This window comes from Miscanthus floridulus, chromosome 10 (assembly GCF_019320115.1).
Source record: "Miscanthus floridulus cultivar M001 chromosome 10, ASM1932011v1, whole genome shotgun sequence".
Taxonomy (NCBI): domain Eukaryota; kingdom Viridiplantae; phylum Streptophyta; class Magnoliopsida; order Poales; family Poaceae; genus Miscanthus; species Miscanthus floridulus.
Window position 1 is genome coordinate 2,645,201 of NC_089589.1, and position 18,733 is coordinate 2,663,933.

Genomic DNA, 18,733 nt, shown 5'->3' on the forward strand with positions numbered 1-18,733 from the left:
CTATTTGGCTGTTGGGCTAGTATTGCGGCCTACGAACAGGAGCGTCCAGACGTCCTCACCGTAGCATTTCCGTAATATATACCCTAAACTTTAGGGCAGCTGCACACGTACGCACAATGTGATTACATACGTTACGTACGATTGTTCCAATTGTCGATTCCGTCCGCTCATCTGCTTGGCCTGATTTGTTCATCGATCCATTGACCATTTCAACTCACATTTGGTTGCAAATGCCTGTCTCAAACGTAAGCAACATAGGAGTATTACATATGGCCGTATATATGCATGCATATATACACGATAGTGCGTACGCGATCTTAGTCTAATTTTGTAAACAAAGCTGCAAGTGAGATGGAGGCCAGCGGCGAGGTTTACAAGGCCAACAAGGAGCACTTCGTCCTCGTGCACGGCGCCGGCCACGGCGCCTGGTGCTGGTTCAAGCTGGCGTGCCTGCTCCGGGGCGCCGGCCACCGCGTCTCCTGCATCGACCTCGCCGGGGCCACCGGCAGCCTCGTCGACCCGGACAATGTCCGGTCGTTCGACGAGTACGAGGCGCCGCTTATCGATTTCGTGGCGGCCTTGCCAGACGGCCACAAGGTGAGTGACGAAGTGTATATGCAGATTGTTATTACGTACTGTATGGTGTGTGTTCCCTTCATTGCATCAAGTTCATGCCATCAACAATTCAGTTCATACTACTGACTGCTTCCCACAAAGAAAAAGGAAAAAAGGGAGAGAACTCCGCGTATGATAGAATTAAGAGAAAACAAATTGGTGCGATTACAACATCCACACACAAAACTTCAGTTTAGACTCTGAGAAACTAAATTGATGTACCTTTGAAATATCAACTTGTGGGTATCATAATCATCTTAAGCTGGTGCATCTGGACAGTAAGGAATAAGCTAATCTTCAATGGTGTTGCTCCATCCACAGAAAATTGCAACGCTCTGTTTAAGAGCGGCTTTGGCTTGGTTATCCATCGCGCAAAGAAAAAATTCTTCCCTGCTATTGAAGAATGGCCTTTTGTAATTAGCTTCATCTTTTTTACCACCTCCTCTGTCCCCCGAGTTCTCTCTTGTTTCTCTTTCTCTGTGTAATTTTTGCTGACTTTTGTTCTTTTTGTTAATAAATCTCAGTAGGGGTTTCCACCCCTCCTGTTTCCCTAAAAAAAAGGCAACTTGTGTGAATATTTCTGTTACCGGTTGATATATAATAGCATAGATGACTCCAGTGCAGTGTTACTGTTGCTTGTCAGGTAATTTTGGTAGGGCATAGCGCTGGAGGCCTGAGCGTCACCCATGCGATGCATTTGTTCAGAGACAAGATCAAGCAAGCCATCTTCATAGCAGCAACCATGCTCCCGTTTGGGTACCAAACGGAACAAGATATAAAAGATGTGATTCATCAAAACTTCCCCTATGCTTATTGCTTTGTTCAACTCTTATTTATATTTGGTTACATAAAGTCGCATTGTGCGTATTCTCTGAAACTTGGACTGAATGAAACCAATAGGGGGTACCTGATTTATCCGAGTTTGGTGACGTGTACGACCTGAAATTCAGTCTGGGAGACGACCGCCCTCCAACAAGTGTGGCGCTGAGAGAGGAGCACCAGCGCGCAATCCTGTATCAGCAATGCTCCCATGAGGTTAATATAACGAACCATTTATTTATTCATTTGCAGAAGCAAGATAAGTTTCAGCGAACTCACCACCATGAACAAACATTTCTGCAGGACTCCACACTTGCATCCATTCTGCTGCGCCCATGGCCAGCCGCTCTGAGCACCGCCAGGTTTGGCCATGTCAATGATGGCACCGAGAGTGCAGTGAACGCAGTGCCGCGGGTGTACATAAAGACAGCCAATGACCACATGGTGAAGCCGGAGCAGCAGGAGGCGATGATCCGACGGTGGCCGCCGAGCAAGGTGGTGGCGATAGACACTGACCACAGCCCTTTCTTCTCTGCACCGGAGCGTCTCTTGGAGCTGATCCTCAGGTCATTGTGATATGTAAACGCTGGTGTAGCGTACTCATAGTCCCCATCGGAGGCTCCACCTGTGCTGATCTTTCAGTGGTGCTATATGTATGCAGTATGCCAATCAAGTTATTGTTTACTTATCGATAACTGGCTGTCAGCCCCAAGGTTTTCATTATCGGAAATAAAAATTTATCGGAGGTCACGGATAAAGAGGATAAGCAAGATATATCGGAAATATCGGACCAAATTCAAAAAAAATTCAAATTGTTTTGAAAAAATTCCGTAGAATTTGACTTGAAACTATTCCTAAGCTATTAAACGTCGCTTGTTCACAGATAAAAACAAGAATAAAACATTATAGTGTGGGATTGTCGCACGGCTGAATTTGGGTTGTCTGTGTAGAAGCAGGATAGAAGGGAAAATTTTGGCCGATGTCAAATTTTATCGGACCCTGTGGATAAAAAGGAAATTTCGGAAATTTCCGTGAATTTCGGCCGATAAAAAAAACCTTGGTCAGCCCACCACCATAAGACATATATATTCTGCAATGCAAATTTGATAAATACATGCATGTACCATGGTGAAAGCGAGTGATGATAAATGGCTGTCAGCCCACCACCATAAGACCACAAGGAGGAAAAAACATGATGTCAGAAGGCTAAATATATACCTATCAGTCACACACAAGGGGAAAAAAAGGAGAAAAACTAGCTGGTCCACACGCTATATCCTGATCATCTACCATATTAGGCAACTCTGCATGCCAGAAACGTAGACACCTGCTGTCATGAGACTCTCTATTTAGAATGGAAATCACTGGACGCCTTGTCGGTTTGACATTTAATTTGGACTGGCCATGAAAATGCAGCTCCCCTGCTGCATGTCCATCAAATAGTTAAACTTAGATTGGTAGGCAGAGAACAGGCTGATGGGAATGGCGGCAAAGGAGCACTTTGTGCTTGTTCATGGTGAAGGGCATGGAGCTTGGTGTTGGTTCAAGCTCCGCTGGCTCCTTGAGGGCGCTGGCTACCGTGTTACATGTGTTGACCTTGCCGGAGGTGGCGTCGATCCTACTGATCCCAACACAATCCGGTCGTTCAAGCAGTATGACAAGCCGCTCATAGACCTCATTTCAACCTTGCCAGAGGGGGAGAAGGTGCGTGCATTGTTCTTCCTTTTTTCCAACACATTGAATATAAGTAATGATATGTTGCCACAATTTGTAATATCAGTATTACGGATTGCAGTGTAAATGGCCATAGGCAAAATGTTTTATGCTATTTTGAATAAAAGGTGTATCATATTGCACAAAAGTAAGTGGAACCTAACTTAATTGAATCATAAGCTGTGCTTAAGTTATCATCCTTGACACTGTATCTAGGATAAGTGGATAACATGCACCTGAGGATATACCTTATAGCAGTGCTGTACAAACAAAATTTAGAAATTATGCGACTCCAGCAAACACACTTAAGGCAGCTAAGGAGCTATTTAAGAACAATGTTGAAAATTGGTGTGCCATGCTAACTCATTTCAGTCCAATTCCAGGTTATTCTAGTCGGACATGGTGCTGGAGGGCTGAGTGTGATCCATGCAATGCATGAATTCGTTGACAGGATCAGTCAATCATTTTTTGTGGCAGCTACAATGCTACCATTTGGATTTCAAGCTGATGAAGATAAGAAAGATGTAATGTTTTTAAGAATCTATTTGTTCTCTTTGTAAAGCATAGACCTCCTAGCAAATGACAAAAATATAAGCCATACAGTCATACACTACACATCAAACAAATATATACATATAGTGCAAACGTTTAGGTTTTTATTATAAAAAGAGAAATGTAATAACTCATATGAGCACAGACCCACCTAGTTGCAGTAGCTACTAAACTGTATTTGATCAAAAGTAGGGTAATATGGTGGAAATGTCAACCAGGCACCGAGTTCTTTAAAAACTGACTTATTCTCAGCATAGTCATATGCATAGAGACACAAAATAGAAAGTTCAGGAAATTTGAGAAGAACTCTGAAACAATTATACGAACTTACCTTAGCTCGTAATGAATTTACTGTGATTAATCTTCTGTTATAATACAGTGTATGATTATTACATCGTTTTCATATTAACATGTAATAGGGATTACCAACTTTGCCTGAGAACGAGATTGAGTTGACACTTGGTGCAGGAGCAGATGATCCTCCAACGACCATTGCCTTGAGGCTAGAATTCCAGCGTGATCGACTATCACAACAAAGCCCTGAAGAGGTATTATATATTTATATTGTATGAAATGTGCCTTGGGAGAAACATTGAAGCAAGAATAGAAAACATAATCTCACCGCACATTGTAAATATATATGTGGGGATGTGCTCACCAAAGCCACGCTCTTTACTAAACTACTGATTATGTAACAAAAATCTAAACATTGTATTAGCATAATTCATCGTAAAAGGATATTTATTTATTATTTCCCTTTCCTATTTCTTGAGCATTCATTTCCTGAACTAAACATCTGCTCCAATGAAAAGTGAATAATGATGCAGAGTTTACTTACATCCTTATTTTTATCTGGTATAGGAATCAGTACTTGCTTCAATGCTGATGCGTCCGTGGCCTGCAACAGCTATCAGTACAGCAAGCTTCGAAGGAGATGATGAGAGATTGAACCGAATCAAACGAATTTTCATAAAGACGGAGCGTGACCACATGCTGGATCCTCAACAGCAAGATTCCATGATCAAGAAGTGGCCACCCAGTGAAGTTTTGGTCATAGATACAGATCACAGTCCCTTCTTCTCTGCACCAGAACAGCTGTTTAATTTAATAGTCAAATCTCTATGATGCACAAATGCAGAAAGCTACAGACTGGGGTTGCCCGAATTCTTGTAACACTACCGACAAACAATAATCACCACAAGATTTAGGACCTCAGATTTGTCAAACATGCTTCTCAGTGAATCTTCGAGGCATATCTGCAAAAAAATGGTTTAATGCTGCAAGGCTGCAAGTAAAACATCGCTCAGCGCAAACACTTACCTTCAGTTTTTTTGAACAATTCACTCAAGTCAGAGCCTTTATAATTTCCATTCCAAAAATTCTTACATGTCATACAGAAAAATACGTAAAATATAGATGCTACTTTGGAAGCACTTTTAACTGCACCAGTGATTGATAACAATATACAGTTTTGGCCAGTCTTTGTTAATCTAACTGAGACCTTTAAAGAGTTATTATTTTTCTCTTTTGAGCAATTCAAGAGTTCTTGTTTTCATAAAGTATAAAGTAAGCAAACTTCTGACATCCCTAAAAGTTCTCAGATGATGAAAACATTTGAACAATAGATTTTCACTTCAATAAGTTTCATAATAGATAATCACCTCATGACACATAAAGGCTCAAACTACAATACGGGACGTGAAAAAGAAATCACTTCATTTGTATAAGGATATTGTTGGAATGCAATTCAGTAAGTGCATGACAGAGGGAATTTCATTCCAAAGTTCAATATCTAGTTATCTACCCTCTCATTTACATGAAAACACATTATTTTTTAGATCCAGAGACCAGTACATATTATTGTGTCATACTCACACGTGCCTAACAATTTAGACAATAAAAATTCAACTTTCTGGGACATGTTTTTTGGCTTGCAAAACTTAAAGCATGGACTGTGTCCATAGTTCTTAAGGCGTCGCCTAGGCGTCGCCTAGGCGTCCAGGCGACCCCCAAGCGCCTTGCAAAATGCTCGCCTAGGCGTCTAAGGCGGGCGCCTAGGCGTCTAAGGCGGGCGCCTAGGCGTCTGGGCGGTGGCACATTGTCATGCCTCGCCTTTATGCCTTAAGAACTATGACTGTGTCATATACTCCTATAAGTAGGGAGGCAACACATTTTCAAGATTCCAGACTCCTCGAGTGATCTGTAAGTAATTTTAATGTGGATGGTGATTTTGCAAAAAAGACTGCATAACCATCATCCATGTGCTCAGTGCTTTCAGGGAAAAGCTGCCAAACAAGGCAGCCTCCTCCAATCACTCCACTCTTCCAAGACCTCAAAAAAGTGCTGTAAACTGTCTCCATGAAAGCTTCACGAAACTTATGGCCAAACTTTCCACGCTTAAGTGATACCCCAAACTCCCCGATCAGAATTGGCATCCCAAGCAAGTTGGCTGCATCATCAATATGCTGTTGCATCCAGGTTTTCACAAACTGGAGGTGACTGTCCTCTTCAGAGTGAGGCAACCTGGCAAAAGGATCTCACTCAGTCATGATAATCAACTCAATCTCATGAAGTGCCTAGATGAAGCATTTATAGCTGGTCAGCTACATAACTCACAGTGGAAAGAACATGTCTACATGAGGACTTACCAATTGTCAGAATAAATATGAACAGAAGCCAAATCAATTCCCAGTGCACGATGGTTCCTGATAAAATCCGTCCCAATAGTTCCAGAATAAGCATCTGGGTTCACGTGCAGAAGTTCTGGAGTCGACGGACCATAAAACCCTTCAACGCCGATCTCTAAAAGGTGCACAGGGTCTATATACTTCACATAAGACGCCATCTCTTCTATCCATGCCTACAAGAAACTCCAAGTGTTAAAACACGTGTAGTATAGAAAAAATAAAAGGAAACAGAACTGTAACAAAGAGAAAGCAAAGTAAGGACCTGCAATGTGTCACCTGATGGATCTGAATGGCAGTGTGGCTCATTAATCAGCTACCAGGCAAGAATTGTAGGGTCATCCATGTAGGCGACATTTGTGATTGTATTTTTTCTTGACAAAACAGCCTAAGATATGAAAGAACAATGTATGTAATTGTGATGGTAAGGCATGCCAGAACGGTGATCAAACAAAAAAAAGTGCCCTAAAAACAGATGTTGATAAGAATTAAGATCACGAAGCTATGAATATATTGAGACTCGCTTCTCCATTTTGAGCCATGCAAGCGGAATGTTTACCTTAACAAAAGCTTTGTAGTAGCTCTTGATCGTGGCATCAGAGAAGAAGGTGTCATCGGAAGTAAGATCCAGTCCAGCATCCTTTCCCCACCTTACATACTGTGCCTTACCTCCATAATCTTCCCAGTTATTACACAGTGACAGTATCAGCCTCATCTTATGGTTTCTTGCCTCGCTGATCACGAAATCTAATGCCTGTAACAAAAAAAAAATGGAATTCTAAGCTTAGTTGTCACTTGATTAATTAGTAACTAGTACTACTGCACAGATATGAGTCTCTGTTTGAGAGATACAGGGAACGTAGTACAAACGCTGGACGACTGACAATAATAAATGATGAGAAGACGAGAGGCCCATGCACCAAGCATTTCATCAAACAAGCGCCGCGCATACTACAACAAGAATAGCGACGGGTCGCGCACCTGAAAGACCTCCTCGTCGTAGGAGAAGGGCTTGAGCTGCAGGGCGCGGTACCCGCCGTCGTTGAAGGCCCAGGTGCGGCACACGTTGAGCCCCGCGTCGGCGGCGTCCGCGAGGGCGGCGGTGACCGCGGGGCGCGTGGCGGGGTCGGCCGCGAAGTACATGAGCCGAGAAAATTGAATATTTGGCACCCAATCTGCGCGCCTGTGAACATTTGACATTCAATTCTCGCGTCGTTGAAAATTTAACACTCTGGCTGCGAATTCGTTGAAAATATGGGTTTTCTCCTCCTTTTCTCCATTTAACATTTTTTTCTTTTGCTTTCTAGGGCAACGCTGATCTCCTTATCCATCCATTTCTTCTAAGAAACGAATGCATCTCTCTCTCCCGTACTTATTTTTCTTCGGCTCTGTTCGTCACGCCGCCGCCGCTCTTCTTTGTTCTTCACGCGCCGCCGCTGGGTGCCGGAAGAGGCACTGCCGCTGGCTGGGCGGGCGCGGGGCCGGTCGCCGGTGCTGGACGAGCCGGCCATGCGTGCGCGCGGACGGTCGCCGGTGCTGGGCGCCGGCGCTAACCAAAGCCCGCCGTCTTCGGCTCCGCCGCTGATGGAGGCCGTCGGCGTAGGCCAGAGGCGCCGCAATGGTCGAGCAACACCATGCCAAGGTACTTTGGTCATTCATCGTTGCCTTGGAAAGCAAAAGAAAAAAAAATGTTAAATGGAGAAAAGGAGGAGAAAACCTATATTTTCAACGAATTCGCAGCCAGAGTGTTAAATTTTCAACGACGCGCGAATTAAATGTGAAATGTTCACAGGCGTCCCTATTAGATGTCAAATATTCAATTTTCTCACATGAGCCCGTAGGTGTTGAAGCCGTGGACGACGAAGGGCCGCCCCGACGCCCACAGGTGCGGGCCCCGGCGCTCCATCGCCGCCCACTCGCTCTCGTCGGCGCCCGGCGGCATGGCGGGTGGGATGAAGCAGGAGGCCGCGAGGAGGACGCAGCGGAGGAGCGACACGCGCGGCGTCGCTCGGAGCGGCGGCGCCGCCACGCGAGGACACGTCGGGCTGTTCCACTCCCACGCCGATTCCATGGGGTGACTGACGGGTGGGTCCGGTCAGGCAGGTCAACGCCCGCCCCAACGGCGGCATCTCGAGGCTTGCCGCTTGCTCTTGTTTGGAGGCTGACACGTGGGGCCTACAGCACAGCGGCAGAAAGAAGCCCCAAGCCCCCAACCGAACATAAACGCTATCGTTCTCGTCAGGAGCCGCGACGGCGCGCATGGCGGCGACGGCGACGGCGGCGGCGCTCCGGTGCTGCTTCCCCTGCTCCTCCGGTGTCGGCAGTGGCTTCGTCAAGCCCACCTCCTCCAGGCGGGGCTGGAGCGCAGCGGCCGTGGCGGCGCCGTCGCGGGAGGCGGAGCCGGTTTCGTCGCTGGGGCACCGCACCCGCGTCGACTTCCCCATCCTTCACCAGGTCTATCGTGCTGCCTACGCCCGTTTTATCTGCTGCTTTGCTCGGGTTACAGTTCAGTCAATCGTAAGGCCTTGAGCTCATTTGAGTTCCTGGCTACTCAAACTCTGCGTGCAGCAGGGGCACATCGGTTCTGAACTTCAGAAGTTAGTAACTTTCGAGGTGAAAATACACCCATGTTTACATTCTTAGAGCAACCCCAGCAGTTGCATTTAGTAGCCTGTGAATTGCTACTACTATCATCATAAGATTTTTTTTCTTTTCCTTTTCATTCGAGAATCTGTGCCATATCCCGAGACACGATGCGCAAAGTAGTCTTACTGTCTGCTGGATACTAGTAGCTTCTAGTAACATTTTAGTTAGGAGACTCTGATTCCATTTGTACTGTTGGAACTTGCAGGAATTCGATGGTGCCAAATTAGTTTACTTCGACAACGGTGCAACATCACAGAAACCTTATAGTGTGATGAGAACATTAGATGAGTACTACCGATCGTACAATTCGAATGTTCATCGTGGTATTCATGCACTCAGGTAGCATATACAATTGTTTGTTATTTCTCCATGAAGTGTGTCTAAACTATAAATCCATGTTATTGCCAACTTGGAATGCACATTTACTGAGCAGGACTTGCTCTGTTTTTTTTTTCATTTCATTCTATTAAGGCTTTGTTGTTGTTGTTGATTTTGGTAAGCTCTTCTATGTGCATTTCTAAATGTTGATTCTATAGTATTTAATGATCAACTGACGCACTATACACAAAAAGATAGATCAGTCGGTTCATGGTTTTCTTTGGCCAATGTGCATGAGTTCCTTCATTTGTTTGAGTTTTGGGTGTTTACACTGCTACCAATATATGTGTACACAGTACATGTTGTAAGTTAACTGACATGCCGGTTCCTGTGGCACCAGCGCGAAGGCTACTCATGCATATGAGGATGCAAGAAGAAAAGTTGCAAATTTTGTCAATGCAGCTGATAGCAGAGAGATTGTTTTCACTCGAAATGCTACAGAAGCTATCAATCTGGTAGCCTATTCATGGGGACTATCTAACGTGAAAGAAGGAGATGAAGTGAGGCTTCTATCTCGTTCCTGCTGTTACATTATGGTTTATCTAGTTTACTGTACCTGCTGTTTATGATCCTAACTTCATGTATTGATTCATGCAGCTGTAAAAGTTGTGCAAAAAACATAATTGTAACAACAACAACAACAACAACAATAATAATAATAAATAAATAAAATTTAAAAGTCCCACTCATTCCTTTGTAGTATGTTTGTTAGTAAAGTGCCCATCTAATGACTGCTAGAGAACAATGCTGGTTTGCCGATCACAAATTTTACCAAGTAGCATGATCTAGTACGTGTTCTTTGAAAACATGCAATATTTTGCATATTCTTCATAAGAACCTTTTTTCCACTATTTTCTTGGCCAGATTGTCCTTACAGTTGCGGAGCATCATAGTGCTATTGTTCCATGGCAATTTGTTTCCCAGAAGACTGGTGCCACCTTAAAGTATGTTGGATTGACTAAAGAAAATGTCCCAGACATTGAGCAGTTAAAAGGGCTTCTGTCGAACAAGACAAAGATAGTTGTTGTTCATCATGTCGCAAATGTTCTAGGTAAGCTAATGCCTTATTTGAAAGGCTCTTAAAGATCATGATAATTATACTGTAACTTATGTCTTTGTGAAAAGCTATTATTATATTGGTATTAATGACATAATTTTTAATCAAATAGCTGTGTTGGAACTTTATATGATAATTTGTACTTTCTTTCATACGCAATGAGGCTGAAAGTAAATATGCAACTGATGTTATTCCAATCAATTATCTTAAAACTACAATTTCTGAGCCGCATTCAACTACATTCCTTCATGGTTTCCAGGTTCCATGCTTCCTATCGAGGAGATTGTAACATGGTCAAACAGAGTTGGAGCTAAAGTCCTTGTAGATGCTTGCCAAAGTGTTCCCCATATGCCAGTTGATGTTCAGAAACTTGGCGCAGACTTTCTTGTCGCATCCTCTCATAAGGTTTTTATCATCAACTCTCTGTTATAAATTAATTTCTAGTCATGTTGGAATACACAACAATTGACCTTCACAAATTTATGGGCTAAACTTCTCAGATGTGTGGCCCTACAGGCGTCGGAATTTTGCATGGTAAATTTGAGATTTTGTCATCTATGGAGCCTTTCTTAGGTAAGATACTGCAAGGTGAAATGAACTTGTTCACTCTCTGCCAGAGGATAAAATCAGTAGCTAAATCTACAGCATTGAGTAAGCCTCAGTTTCCTGTTTGCATTTTACTTAGGCTTGTACTGATTTTGCTGCAGGTGGTGGTGAAATGATTGCAGATGTATTCCAAGACAGATCCACATACGCTGAGCCTCCCTCTAGGTGAGGAACTCCATGCTTTGATCTTTCAAGACCTGTCATTGGGTGCTATCATATGTTTTGTAGAAAGTCGTTACAGTGTATGGAGTATCTTAAGTGATAGAAAAGTTACTAGACAACAGGGCACACCTTTTAGAAGTTAATAATCAAACATTGATTCTGCTTTTGTCTGCAGCTAATTTTCTGATGTGGAATTTGACTATTTCCATCTTGATATGGCATACCTTGAATACCCATGTTAACCTGTACCAGAATTATTAACAGTCCACACATCACTCTTATAGAATTGGATCTGTCAGTAGGACACTGTTAAATTTTATTTTCTGTATGACCCTGTCCCAGACAAAAGAGTGTGCTACAGACAAAATCACAGAAATGTATAGACAAATTCCCTATTATAATGTTCTTCATTTATGTCTCCCCTTGTTTTCTTATAATGCTCTTGATTGGTTTGGAAAGATTTGAGGCTGGAACTCCTGCAATTGGAGAAGCTATAGGATTGGGAGCAGCCATTGATTATTTATCATGCATTGGCATGGAGCAGATCCATGAATATGAGGTCAATATAAGATCTATCTTGGTCCTAGAAAGAGCAATTCCTGTGATAACATTCTCACTTCTGTTAGCTTTTGCTTTCCAGAAAGAGTTGGGGACATATCTCTACGAAAGCCTTCTTTCTGTTCCAAATGTCCAGATATATGGTCCAGCACCTTCCGAAACTGTTCACCGTGCTCCGTTGTGTTCTTTCAATGTGGAGAATGTCCATCCGACGGATATTGCTGAAATTCTTGATCTGCAGGTACGCTCTAGTTGTGTACTTTTCTCATTCTTGCTCTGAGCTTCATTATCAGATTGCATAATAGGAGTACAGGACTTTCAGATAACTTTATAACTCCACTCTGTTCCTGTTGCATATTACTATCTTTCTATGGTCTGCTCTTGCTCTTCAGCATTGCCTAGCTTTTAAATGCAATTCGAGAGTAGATCAAATTTTAACATTCTAAATCGATCACAAGGAGAAATTGCAACTTTCAGCATCCAGCAGTGGCTTTTATATGTACTTATAATTTATTTTCTTTACTGACACAGTTGATGCTGATGGTAGTTGGTTCTACATTAGCATCTTCTATGAAATGATCTGTGTATCAGATGATAAATTTATAGCCTTCCACCACCTATGTAGTTTTGTTGTGGCTTAATTCTATATGTAATTCAACTATTAGAGCTTAAAATTTTAAATACTTTTTTATTTGAAATCTGTTGCAACGAACGAGCAATCACCTGTCATAGCATGTTGTTTGTCTCTGATTTCGTGTTGTCTAGTTGACTTGCCCTGAAATAACTGTTACCAAAACTAATTGGTTCAAGTAAATGATTTATTAGTATGATGCTTCTGCTTACTTTTCCATTAAACAACTTTTTCGTCAGCACTGGTAATTCAGTATTGATTTTATTGACCCTTTTGTTTCAGCACGCCGTAGCAATTCGGTCAGGGCATCACTGTGCACAGATTTTGCATAGGACCCTTGGTATCACTGCAAGTGCTCGTGCAAGTCTTCACTTCTACAATACAAAAGATGAGGTGGATACCTTCATCGATGCGCTTAAAGCCACTATTGATTTCCTCACGACTCGATACTAGTGTGGTTTTGCCAGTTTCATCACTCTCTCATTTGAGCTGCTGTACAAAAAAAGTATACAATACATACATTTGGTACAAATAAAGCATCCAAAGTGTACATCTTCTGAAGTTGTACTTCCTTATTTGGCGGTTCTTGTTAAACGAAGTTCAGGATGCAGAGAGTACAAACGACCATTTTAATTTAACCCGCATACCGCATCCGCATGAGAAGTCCTAGGTCACTGTTATGCAGTAAAATGCTGTGTTATATTTGTGTCCAGCACTTGAGTCGACAACTTGCCGTAAACTATATGCAGCTAGTGAGCAGTCTTTATGTCATGGTGATGAAATGCGTGATTACTAGTGATGCACATGAAATGCGTGATAACTGGAGTATAACTTACACACAGTGCGGAGTTGCTGAACTTGAGGGTACGGTGCAGAGCAGATAGGTTGGTTGACAGCCGTTTGCTGTTGCCTTATTATGCATTAGTAGTATACTAGTAGATGCAAGTTTTTGTTCGATTAGCTTGTTGGTGTTGCAACACGGAGTCGATACAGGCAACGCTGAGCCCACTGTCTGTTTAGACAACAGACAGACCATAGTGCTCTAGTGCTGCATCTTCCTTTTGCCTGGGTTCCATGCTTGCACTGAACCATTAGGTGTCGCTTTTCACATGACTTGGGCTGGGTTTGAGCGTATTATGAATTCATCGCCAACTCTAAACTAATGCAAACAGATGGTGCACAATTGTAGCAGGGTTCTGGGGAGGCAACAGGATTGGGTCCAGCGTGTCGAAAACAAACAGCATACAGGAAGATGAGGCGACAGTGAACTGTGGGCAGTGGGCTCAATGATTTGTACTACTACTAATCTGACTCTGTCAGGGGTGATGTGTACAACTAGTTTGAGGTTATTGCTACCTCGGTGAACATAGCTAATTATACGAGACCAAGCTGTCATCTTCAAATTGACACGCTTGTAGTCGCGATCTCTGTACTCTGTTGTGAGATCCAGCCTCCAGTTTAAACTGATCAATGAAGATGAAAGAACTGATCAGTGTTGTTCGACACTGACGAGGGATCAAACGCATTTGCTGAATTTATTTACACCCATCTTTTTGCAAAGGCAAATGATCAGATGGTCAAAACAACTCGTCATTTCTGCATTGGAGATACATAACAACTGCATTTCTGCATGATTTCTCACAGCAAGAAACAATGCGCTCAACAACAACTCGTCAGATGATCAAAACTGAATTGCTCACTCACTCACCGGCTCACCCCCGCGCAAACAAAACAAGATTTTTTTTTATCTCTGGATCATTTCGATTCCGACTATATAAACAGAAAATTCTCACCGGCGTCCATTTCCATAGGGCAAAATTGGTGTGTCAGAGAGGCAGGTCGAAGAGGTCGTCGAGGTCACCCAGATCGCCGAACTCCTCCTCCCACTGGCCCCGCTTCGCCGCCGCGGGGGGCAGGCCGAAGTCCAAGAGCTCCAGCGGGCCGCCACCCTCCCCGAACCACGGCGGCGGCGGAGGCACCCCGGTGACCTCGTCGTCGCCGCCGCCACCCCCGGCGTCGACCACCGTGGACGCCGAGGAGGTCTCCGCCTCAGGGGCCGGGGACGGAGCGGGAGGAAGCGCGGTAAGGGCGAGGGAAGGCGCCGGAGAGACGGCGGCGGGGGAGGAGGGGAAGTTGGTGACGGCGCGGCGGCCGCGGATGCGGAGCGCGGCGGCGTCGTAGACGGCGGCGGCCTCCTCGGCGGTGTCGAAGGTGCCGAGCCAGCGGCGCTTCCCGGCGAGCCCCGGGTCGCGGATCTCCGCCGCGTACTTGCCCCAAGGCCGCTGCCGCACGCCGCGGAACGGCCGGTCGGCGGTTCGGGAAAGGCGGTTCCTTTGGGGGGCGGGGGCGGGGGACGAGGGGATCGGCTGGCCGATCTCGTGGAGGAGGCGGTGGCGCTGGCGGTGGCATTCGTCGGAGGACTCGGAATCGGTGGCGTCGGAATCGGCGAAGCGGAGGCGGACCACGCGGCCCCCCGCGGCGTGGCGCGGGCGGAGGTGGTGCTGGCGCGCGTCGTCCATGGCGAGATAGCGCGGTTGGAGGGGAGTGGTGGGTAGCGGGGCGGACCGGCGGGGGCGATCCATGGGTCGGTGTGGATCGGAGGAGCGCGTGGTTTTGGGAGGGTTTTAGGGAGGAGACGGGGAAAGGGGAGGAGAGGAAAGACGCTGTGTGAACTGAATTCGCACAGTACAGTACAGTAGAGAGGAAGAAGGGGAGAGAGTCCGTTTGGCAGGGGCATTTCTGGTAGTCCGTCCATCCCCTGATGATCCACGAAACAAGACCTTCCACTGACATGTGGGTCCCATCGGAACTCAGCCACCCTTTGTCACGAACAGGAGGGGAGCAAACCTGGAGCCTCCAGGTGAGCTGGAGTAGGCTTGCGCCACTTGAGCCAATAATCTTTCGGTACTGGTAGCGTCCGGACGTCCGCACAGACACATGTGTCCGGACGTTCGGGTCTGCACTCCATTTCACGTGTCCATGCAGGCCCTGCGCCACACGAACGTCGCCCGCACCGCTCGATCCCTAGCTCGCGCGCCCCCCGCTTCCCTCACCCAGACGTCAGCGCCTGCTCGGTAGCGCCCCAGCAGCTACAGCAGGCGGGTTCCTAGCAGTAACACATGATCTACTTTTGAAACATCTGAATGAAACATTTGCAACATACTTCTAAAACCAAATAAAACACTTGAAACATGCGTCTCAAATACTTGCAAGAAACACATGAAAATACTTGAAAAAAGTCATTGCAAAACATATGAAATATCCAGATAAAACACTTTGTAACATATGTGTGAAACATATGCAACATCCAAATAAACACACTTGCAACATACGTCTGAAAAAACAGATGAAACATTTGAAACGGACGCTTGCAACATACGTGTACAACCATTGCAACATATGCAACATCCCGATCTACTTTTGCAATATTCATATGAAACACTCACAACATACCTTTAAAACATTTGAAACAATTGAACTATATGCTTGCAACATGCGCTTTCCGCGCAACATCTCTTTGCTACTCGGGAGAATGAAGGCTCGTCGACGTGTGGAATTCACTGGAGGCAGTGGCCCGACAGCGGCTGCACGAGGCGGAAGGGAGGCATCGGCCGTGTGGCATGGCGGGGAGGCAACGGCCGCACGACTAGGAGAGAGTAGCTGTGTGACACGCCTGGCCGGGCCGGCAACCGAGCGCCGCGACTCGGAGTGCTACTGTGCGCCACGCCTAGCAAGGTCAGCGGCCGAGTGCTACGCCTTGGAGGCGACTGTGCGCCACGCCTAGCAGGGGCAGCGGCAGAGTGTTGCGCCTTAGAGGCGTTAGGCAAGCGGATATGAGCGATAGGAATGAGCGAGGTAGGAGCAATATGAACGAGTGGATAGGAATGAGTGGATGGGCATTTTTTTTTAGAAATGGAAGAGCAGGGAGAGGGATAGTTGGGCTGGCGTCGCGGCTCACCAACAAAGCGTCCGGATGGATGCCCGCTTTCCAGCCGATAATCTTTTTGCAACTTTTTCTTAAAGTTCAAATGCTTGCCTTCTTTATTCAGACTATTCAGCCTTGCTGTCCAACCGTCCAGGGGCACGCAAAGGGATGCGGAGGAGATTTTAAATCAATGTTTTAAAATAATGTACTCCAAAAGAAATCCAGATCCGACCAATTGGTCGTGCATGTCCGCTCGGGTTGACAAAATAACACATCGACTAATTATAACACATAAATTGAGCTTCTATTAGCAAATAAGCGTAAAATGAATTCATAAAGATTCAACCAATTTCAAGTTACGCACAATAAGATGAGCATGATTTTAGAAAAAAAAAAACTAAACTAGTTTCATAATATTCTGAGATAAAACAGAATTTCTATGAATGTTGTAAGACTAAACTAGATTTTTGAATTTTTAATTATATTATTTTCGTTTAAAAATTTATTTAGATAAATTTTTAAAATTTATTTTTATGAATTTTTAGATATATTTTAAAATATATTTCTAGTCCGATTAACTTTCTGAACTTTTAACTTAGTCCAATTTATCTCTCCGATGTGGCGTGACATAAGAATCACCATCAAAACCATCCAAGATACACAAACAAATGGTTTTCGCTGAATTTTTAGCTTAGTCCAATTTATCGCTCTGATGTGGCGTGACATAAGAAACACCATCAAAACCATCCAAGATGCCAAAGAAAATGCTTTAAAAGTTGAGGGAGGTCAAAAAAATAATTTTGTAGTCCTACTGGGTAATCAAAACCATGCGCGGCAGACGGCAGGGAAGAAGGCTCGGTCAGCACGCGTCCGGAGGCGGAGGAACACCAGGCCGAGGAGCTCTGGCGGAAGGCACGACAACGGTGCTGAGCCTTGGACTCTTGCCATCCTGCAGATAGGAGAAAAGGCATGATCAGAAGGAGAAGAAAACAAGGAGACAGGCGCATCAGCATAGAAACAAACACCTGGTGGACATGGAATGAGAGCACTGAGCAGGCCAATGTTTATCTAAGAATACTATAATAATATTTCATCACCTTTGACTGATTGCTATCAAGGGCACTTGATGCTTCTTCTTCACAAATCTTAAACCCACGAGCATGACAGAATCGATAAGGGAATCAAGAACATGCGGAAGGGGACGGTTACGGAAAACATCAGAGCCATTGCGACCTCGCGCGGCGACGCATGAGTAAGCGAAGGCACGGACAGAGTTCAAGACTTCAAGGGGAAGAGAGGAAAGAAGAGGGCAGACAGGGCACAGGGAAGATACCTTGGACGCGTCGTCGGCCGGGCGCCGCCGTGGCCTGTGCTGTGGAGCGTGGACTGTGACGATGGCGATTCGGAGCGGAGGAGCCTACGTGCGTTCAGAGAGTCTTCAGACCTGATGAAATGGCCACCTATAGGGCTGGGTGGGTGGGCCATAAATCAAGCCCACAATTGCCTGTGTTTTTTTATTTATTTTTCACTTTCTATATTTTTTCAGAGCCTACCCCAACTTGTTTTGACTTAAAGGCTTTGTTGTTGTTGTATATTTTTCCAGACTTGCGTGCGGACGTCCGTTCCAAGACGCTATGGGGCCTGCACCGCTCGTTTCCCACGCCCACGCAGGGTCCACGTCTCGATCTGCGCCCAACTCCGTTTTCCGCGCATGTCGCTCGTGCCCCCTCCACTCCCACGCACATGCACGCGGGCCCAACATCTGTAGCAGGCAGTTGTGGCGGTGGGTCTCACTACAATATATGCAACACCATATCTATTTTTGCAATATCTAGATGAATTTCTTGAAGCATTTGTTCGAAAACAGTTGAAACACTTGGAATATACGTCTGAAACACCGAGAAAACATGTGTGTAGCCATTGCAAAACATATGCAACATTCAGATAAAACACTTGCAACATACGTGTGAAACACTTGAAGCATATGATTGCAACATGCATGTATGTACAACATCCAGATAAAGACACTTGCAACATTCGTTCGAAAACAGTTGAAACACTTGGAATATACGTCTGAAACACCGGAAAAACATGTGTGTAGCCATTGCAAAACATATGCAACATTCAGATAAAATACTTGCAACATACGTGTGAAACACTTGAAGCATATGATTGCAACATGCATGTGTATACAACATCCAGATAAAGACACTTGCAACATCCATTTGAAAAACAAATGAAACATTTGGAACATACACTTGAAACACCATTGTAACATGTGCAACACCCCGATATACTTTTACAACATCGATATAAAACACATGCAACATACCTATGAAACATTTGAAACACTTAAAACAGACGCCTTGCAACATACCGTTTCAGCG

At 44.8% G+C, this 18,733-nt stretch overlaps 4 protein-coding genes, 1 long non-coding RNA gene and 1 pseudogene across 5 annotated transcripts; 3 read left to right on the top strand and 3 right to left on the bottom strand.

Moving 5' to 3' along the window:
* Window positions 1-351: 351 nt before the first annotated feature.
* On the top strand, window positions 352-2,011 carry LOC136487492 (methylesterase 17-like). Its single transcript, XM_066484614.1, has 4 exons — window positions 352-597; window positions 1,259-1,399; window positions 1,516-1,650; window positions 1,738-2,011. The coding sequence occupies exons 1-4, from the start codon at window positions 352-354 to the stop codon at window positions 2,008-2,010; spliced, it is 795 nt and encodes a 264-aa protein (XP_066340711.1). The 3' UTR covers window position 2,011.
* LOC136487494 (uncharacterized) lies at window positions 828-1,825 on the bottom strand. The gene is made up of 3 exons (XR_010767276.1): window positions 1,714-1,825; window positions 1,523-1,626; window positions 828-1,165 (listed from the first exon to the last, which is right to left on the bottom strand). It is a non-coding gene; the product is annotated as an uncharacterized lncRNA (long non-coding RNA).
* A 755-nt stretch (window positions 2,012-2,766) lies between the features above and the next one.
* LOC136487493 (methylesterase 17-like) lies at window positions 2,767-5,274 on the top strand. The gene is made up of 4 exons (XM_066484615.1): window positions 2,767-3,138; window positions 3,531-3,671; window positions 4,119-4,247; window positions 4,561-5,274. Exons 1-4 carry the CDS (start codon window positions 2,911-2,913, stop codon window positions 4,822-4,824), a joined length of 762 nt encoding a protein of 253 aa, XP_066340712.1. The 5' UTR covers window positions 2,767-2,910; the 3' UTR covers window positions 4,825-5,274.
* Window positions 5,275-5,439: 165 nt separating this feature from the next.
* On the bottom strand, window positions 5,440-8,589 carry LOC136486084 (mannan endo-1,4-beta-mannosidase 8-like; annotated as a pseudogene).
* On the top strand, window positions 8,553-12,982 carry LOC136487495 (cysteine desulfurase 1, chloroplastic-like). The gene is made up of 10 exons (XM_066484617.1): window positions 8,553-8,837; window positions 9,235-9,368; window positions 9,748-9,907; window positions 10,272-10,458; window positions 10,724-10,869; window positions 10,965-11,037; window positions 11,172-11,235; window positions 11,692-11,791; window positions 11,873-12,031; window positions 12,704-12,982. Exons 1-10 carry the CDS (start codon window positions 8,643-8,645, stop codon window positions 12,872-12,874), a joined length of 1,389 nt encoding a protein of 462 aa, XP_066340714.1. The 5' UTR covers window positions 8,553-8,642; the 3' UTR covers window positions 12,875-12,982.
* A 646-nt stretch (window positions 12,983-13,628) lies between these two features.
* LOC136486083 (pathogenesis-related genes transcriptional activator PTI6-like) lies at window positions 13,629-15,070 on the bottom strand. Its single transcript, XM_066482857.1, has one exon. It carries the CDS (start codon window positions 15,001-15,003, stop codon window positions 14,248-14,250), a length of 756 nt encoding a protein of 251 aa, XP_066338954.1. The 5' UTR covers window positions 15,004-15,070; the 3' UTR covers window positions 13,629-14,247.
* Between the last annotated feature and the right edge of the window lie 3,663 nt (window positions 15,071-18,733).